General features: G+C 36.0%; 1 protein-coding gene across 1 annotated transcript; it reads right to left on the reverse strand.

Moving 5' to 3' along the window:
• Nucleotides 1-1,176: 1,176 nt before the first annotated feature.
• Nucleotides 1,177-6,611, reverse strand: LOC150080494 (transmembrane protein 45A-like). Its single transcript, XM_090381288.1, has 2 exons — nt 6,555-6,611; nt 1,177-2,004 (listed from the first exon to the last, which is right to left on the reverse strand). The coding sequence occupies exon 2, from the start codon at nt 1,954-1,956 to the stop codon at nt 1,204-1,206; it is 753 nt and encodes a 250-aa protein (XP_090237414.1). The 5' UTR covers nt 1,957-2,004; nt 6,555-6,611; the 3' UTR covers nt 1,177-1,203.
• Nucleotides 6,612-7,033: the final 422 nt, after the last annotated feature.

Below are 7,033 nucleotides of genomic sequence, written 5' to 3' on the forward strand. Positions count from 1 at the left end.
TTTTATTTTTATCTTAATTAACAGCATAACCCCTCCTCCCCCTTCCTATCCTGTCTATCTTTTCTGTACACATTGTACTCCCCCAATTTCAAATTCTGCATCCCTTATATCTGAATGACACCATATCTCTGATATCCCAACAATATCTGCCTTTGATGTCTTGATCAGCACTTCAAATTCAACAAATTTATTTACTATACTTCTGGCATTGGTGTACATGCAAGCAACATGCAACTATTCTTATTCTTAATTACTCTAACAGAACCCATGTATTGATTTGTTTCATGATGAACCCCACTAGTCCCTAAACCCCTAGCATCCCGCCCTCCAGGCCGCTGCTCATTCTAATAGAAGCAGTGCAAGAATCACTTTCACATCTACCTGCGGCTACTATTAACCTTATAGGTTTTTAATCCCCCCAAGCTATCAGTTTTCCGATCCACCTAACGCTGCCTCGATAGCATCAGCAAACACTTTTGCACCCTTTCTCTATTTAAGTGTATCTCATACCTGTAGAAGCAGTCTCTCCTGTTAACAAGCACAGACCACGCTGAAAAAAATTCTACCTTATAAGACTTGTACATTCCCTCCAGGGCCAAATTGATCGATAAGGCTGTCATCATATACTTCCTCGCATCGTGTCTGGGCAGAATTGCAGGCACTTTCAAATTCAACCCTAACTATCGGTTTTTTTCAGCATTGACCTTTACTTGTTAAGTAAATCTGCAGATCTTCTGCTCTTAATGTCATTAGTGCCAACGTGTACAACAATATCACCATTTGTGCCCTTAAAGTATTAATTCCAGTGATGCAAACTGTGCTTTCAGTGTGCTCAAATTTCCTTTTAATGGAATGGAGGACGGCTGAGATAATTTTTACAAAATTAAAATTATGCTACAATAGCAGAGAAGGATGCGCAAACAGGGAAATAAATACTGTATTTGAAACAAAATAAACGAATTTATTCCCTCAAATTTTAATACTGTTGCAAATACATTTCAAGAGTGCTCAAAACAACATCAAATAAATGTACTGTTGAAAATATTAGCAAAGTTGTCCTTACATTATTTATTAATTGTATGTGCTAGGTATACAAGTTTCCGAATTCCTTTCAGTGTTGTTGAATGAAAAAAATATTAAACTTACATCTATATATAAACATAGCCATACACTATCCCGATTCAATTAGTTATTTTCTGCTTTTTACAACATTGGCTTAGGTTTCGAATAGTGATGATGAGAAAAGAACCCAATAAGAAGAATGAGCACGAAATTGAGTATTATGTGCCAAGTAAATATCGTTGTCGTTAGCATAATGCGCTCGTGGCTTTCATCAAACCATGCTACTCCACCAAAATTGGGAACGTAGAGAATGAAAGCAATTTGAATAAACCAGGATCCTTGGAAGAGCAAAAGAAAAGCACGCAATATAGCTGAGTGGACAGTTGGGTATGCCATTTCAATCAAGATGACTGCAATGGTAGCTAAAATTATGAAAACAAGTAAGGAATGCACTTGAATTTCGATTGGCGGTTGCCCATGCGAGTGTCCAGCAAACACAAAGGCTTCGACTATAAACGACAGTAAATATGTTACGTACTCTGTTTTGGGTGGAAGTGGAATTCGTTTAGAAACAAATATTTCGATTACTGAATGCATCCAGAAGCAGAAATACATGGATATGTGTTGCAGATTATGTGTGAGGTACCACGGGTATAGACATATTCCAATAATTTCCACCATTATTGCTATAATCGAAGTGAAGAGAAACAACCAAGTTTCTACTGAAGCATCTTTACAACGAGGAGTCAAAGATGTCAAGGTAACCAGGAATTCATCTTCGGGCTTCCCAGGTCTGTTCACGTATCTGGCGTAACGATAGCAGACTGTGATTGTCCACCACAAGCCAACGATGAAAAGCGATATTCCAGGTATGCAGTGTCCAAAAAATGACATCGTTTGTTGTATCTGGTGGGGAAGTGGAAGGTAGCTCTTGCAAATGTTCTGAAAATTAAATAAAAAAAAAATTAGTAAATTAGAAAACTTTATGTAAAATATAAATTATCAGGGGAAAAAAAAGAAAATTCCTGCAGAAAAGACCCGGCAATCACCGCCTGCCAACAATAAATCTGCCAAACGTGGAAAAAGTGTATAAAACCTTTCTTATATTTACTCAACTGTTTTACAATTTCCGTTGTTCTAGTTTAGAACTCATAGTTAGCAGCAGAATCCCCACGATACCTCTCCATCTGCCTCTCATTTGAAGAGATCTGGGACCAACCTGAAGGCTTGAACCAATACTTGAAACATAATTTTTAACCACAATTTTCGGAATGAGAAACCGTGCGACCTTCGCCCGAAACCGATTAACTCAACCAAACTACGCAAACAACCTATAAACTTCACGCGTCTCGATGAGATGTGTATCTAGGCCTTTTTCTACATTGTGTGGAAAAGCAAATACCATTATAGCCAATATATACTACCCGCGATGGCTTTAAGGGGACGTCCGTATATATAATGGAGATTTGCAAATGTCTCTCCTATTTACAAAGCGGGAAGAGATGGGAAGGGAGAAGTGATTAATTACAGAGCTATAGGTTTGACTGCTGTTCAAGGGAATGTAATGAATTCAGTGGGTAACAGGAATGGAGTTATGCAGAAATTCGAGCATGGATTTGTTAATGGGAGACGATGTCTGATGAATATGAATAGCTAGTATAACACAGTAATTGCTGGATGCATTCTGACTTCATATACAGTATTAGAATTCAGTAAAGCAATTGTTTGAATTGTTTCCTGCTCATTCGAACCTGCTTCGGTCTCTCAGTCGAGAAGACTGGAACAGATTTATAATGTATCAGCAGTTCAGACCAGAGAAAGGATTTTTGTTTCAAGACTGGGACCAACAACACTAGTGGAAAGTATCGAATCAAAGGAAATATTTGCCCAAGAACATGGGATGCACATAGATGCCAAGGTTATCAAAACTAGATTTCCGGCCTAATCTTCCTTTATCATTTTCTGCCCAGCTAATGTAAAGCATAACTTCTTGGATATGAGGTTCTGGCCGGTAGGCACCGTCATAAAGCCGTTTCAAGAGAGGAGTAGACAAACTGCATACAAGGGACCCACACATGACGTATAAGCACAGCAGCAAAAGGGTCACATGCGACCAGGTTCTTATGAGGGAAAGCTTCTCTGATCCATGCAGAATGTTCGCAGAATAAACAATATGCTTCATTCCCTACAGACTCTCCTATTGCTATATGAGTTCGATGTCATCTGTCTTACTGAAACAGAGTTAACGGCGGATAGACACTTTCTACAATCGCGTTGGGAATCCTAGGAACAGCAGGCGGGGTGGAGATGTTGAAATCCTCTTTAACAGTCGCTTCCAGCCGATTAGGACTCGAGTGAGCCAGTCGAACAACATTGAAGCAATCTGTACGATGCTGATGAGCACCATGCACCAAATTTAATGCTGTCTGGTCTACATTACCCCAGACACAATGACGACGAAATCTGAGCTACTCACTTGGTTAGCAACAAATTTAGTGCGTAAGGCTCCAACTGTGGCAGCGGGAATTTTTCAACTTACCGCTGCCTGTGCAGGGGGGGGGGGGATGCCCTTCTGGTCCTTGAGACCGCCCTTCGGATCTTTGATCTTGTGAGGATATTGACGCCAGCAACTGTGGAAGTGGATTGTATAAAAGAACTTAGTAAATAAAAGATCGAAACTACATTTAAAAGAGTCAATAAATATAAAATTGGGCTATGTTTTCCATAGCCGGTTCGATACTTAAGAAAGAATAAATAATAATTGCTGTAATTAGAAACAGGAGTATAGAAAGAAATATAGTATAATAGTAAGTTATTCATACATTTTCCATTAATGATTTTATACATCAATGTAAGCTGGAGCTGTGTTCGTCTTTACAATTCTATGCTATCTAGTTTATCCCTTTTTATTGAAATTTGAACATTTTAATCTGTACTTTTTTCTAATTTATTATTTAGGGAAATATTGTGACTGCGCCAAAGTGGACATTCAAATTCCAATAGTGGAACCACCAGTTTGGAAAATAAAACTTTGGTTAAATGGCTATTGCCAAAAGAAGATGAGGAAGAACGTTTAAGTAAACGTAGTGTTCTATATGCCTGTTTGGAAATGTAGTCTGTGTGAGAAGAAAAGAAGCAATTGTTTGAAAATTTAACACCTAGATAACATATTTCTTTGATAGTAGATAACTCTTGGTGCTCAACACTATTAGATATATTGTATGACTTTAAACCGTAAGTTGCATCCTATGAATGCAACTTTTTAGATGCAACTTATGGATGCAACCTAGGGTTTCAGGTTTTTCCTTGTTAAATAATTTAAAATTTCTCTCACTATCTATATGACTCTGACTAACTGAGTTATACTTTCTATAGTTATCAAGTAATTTTGTATTAAGTCTAACTAAACCAATGATTTGGAATATTAAATTTATTTAAATTTTGTATTTGGCCTTCAATAAGTTATCCCAATGGTTTTTGTAGCTTCTCAACGATTATGTAATATTTACTTTTCAATACGTTTTGAGTTCTAAGTTTTGATGTCTGAAGGGTTATCGTAAAGTCCACACAGCTCATCTAGTTTACATTGTCTATTCCAGGGGTCCCCAACCTTTTTCATCGGAGGGCCACATAGAAAATTCATAGCAAATGGCGGGCCGGAGTCGGTGCAATTTTGACGACTAAAAATACTGTAAACCAAAAAACTCAATTTTAGCGACTTCACCAGGTCAAACGGGATGTACAAGATAGAAAAACTATAAAAAATTATAAACAAGGGATATTTATTGTAAATAAAGACATAGTCATATTAAAAATCACAATTTTTATTATTATAATCACACATGATATTACAGAAATAGCAAATCAATGAGATGTTTGTAGTTGTTTTGATTTGGCAATAATTGAAATGTTAGGTTTAATAGTAGAAGTTCCCAATCTTAAAAAGGCTTGAAAATGTTCATCTGTCATTCTTGATCGATGTTTGGATTTTATATATTTCATTTTTGAACATGTTTGTTCACATAGGTAAGTGCTACCAAAAATAGAAATTATTCTTCTCGCTAATTTTTTTTAATTCTGGAAATTCATTTTCTGTCAAAGTTTTATAAAATTTAATTAATGTTTCTTTTTCAATAATGTTTTCAGGTTATCGTTACTTTGAAGATCTATGATTTCTAATTGTAGATCTTTATCTATTTGTGAAACATTTACATCAAATGGATTCTGAAATAATGTAAATAATTTTCAATTGTTTTCGAAATCAACAAATGCTTCCATCAATAATTCAAGTTTTCGGACAAAACTGTCAGTAGAAAAATCACAATTGGGCATATTATTATATAAACTTTCACAACACAAAAATGGGAACAATTATTTTGTTCAATTTGATTTTAAATAATTCTAATTTTGTCTGAAATTATTTAATATTGTAGAACAAGTCATTTACAAGTAGATCGCGACTTTGAAGTTTTTTATTCAATGTATTCAAATGTTCACAAATATCTGTTAAAAATGCAAGTTCCCATAACCATTTAGGGTCTTAATTCTGGGACTGGTTTTAATTTTTCGATTTCCTCCAAGAAAATATTAAACTGACGATGGTTCGGGCCATTTTTGCGTATAAAATTCACAATACTAATTATAGTCGACACGATTAAGTTCGAAGACAAATTTACCGCACAACGATTGCTGGTGAATAACACAATGAAATTGCATAGGTCTTTCGATGTTTTTGGAATGAAAATATTTATTAACATGGCTGATGAAACCAATAATTTTTCCAACTATATTCTTTGCACCATCGGTCGTAATTGCTGTCAACAATTCCAAATCAAGCTGCAGGTCTTCAAACACTTTTGATACGCTATAAAATATGTTTTCACCAGAGGTTCTATTCTTCAAGCTTTCAAGTGCAGCCAGTTCTTCTGTGACTTCAAAATTTTGATTTATACCGCGTATGTAAATGAGTAACTGTGCTGTGCTGAAATCAAGAGTATTACTCCCTCTGGTTACCTCTCAAACATGTTGCTGTAAAAAACATTCATCCAATAAATCCACAAAAGTCCCGCTAGTGTGCGAGTGACCAACCACAAGTTCCAGTCAGTATCTGAAAAGTTAAAATCCCCCATTATATAACACATTCTGATTTATTGGCCCACTCTATTTCTCTGTATAATTGCTCATTATACTCATCAGATTCAGATTTATATCTGGATCTGTCTTGTCGACTCATTTTCTTTTGGTGTTGCTAATTAAGAAATGAAAAAAAAATAATAATTAGGAATTTGCTAATTAATAAATCAAATATTTAATTACGAAGTACACAACTGTTTACATTACCCATTTTAAGTGTAAACTGTTGGACCTCGATCTTAATTATAACCGAAGCTCATCAAGTAATAATCGGAACTTCAAAATGTATTGTAACTGATAGAAAGAGATGCAAGAAAGTAAGACCCAAGCAGTTCACAGTTCACAATAATATAACTCACCTGAGGTGAAACGCTGCGGTTTGTTCTAAAATAAATGAAAGATATCAAACTGTAGAATTATAAATTTAAAAAGAGAAATCTAAAGCCTCAAAATGTTACAACTAACTCTAGTCACTTCCAGAGTTAGAACACGCCTCCTACAAATGGCTACCCATGTGAGGTTTGGTTTTATTTATTGTGTGGCTGAAAAACAAGCCAATGGAGGCGGGAGAGAATCTGCAGGAAGCACGTGAGCCAGTTGCAAGCCTGGATAATTTTAACCTAAAATTTTAACTAGAAACATCTGTCCATGCTACTTACAGATGTTCTTGTTTCTACTCCGGCACGACTACCAGATAAGACGATCTTACAACAAATTATGAATACGATAGTTAAACATATTTAGCAGTCATGGGCTTTAACCACGGTGTACTCAAAGAGCGTGTGCTGCCGCACTCTCGCCCCTGACTACTCGGCTACGTGAGGCCTATGTTTCATAT

Source organism: Mastigoproctus giganteus, chromosome 9 (genome assembly GCF_048544385.1).
Source record: "Mastigoproctus giganteus isolate SK-2022 chromosome 9, ASM4854438v1, whole genome shotgun sequence".
Taxonomy (NCBI): Eukaryota; Metazoa; Arthropoda; class Arachnida; order Uropygi; family Thelyphonidae; genus Mastigoproctus; species Mastigoproctus giganteus.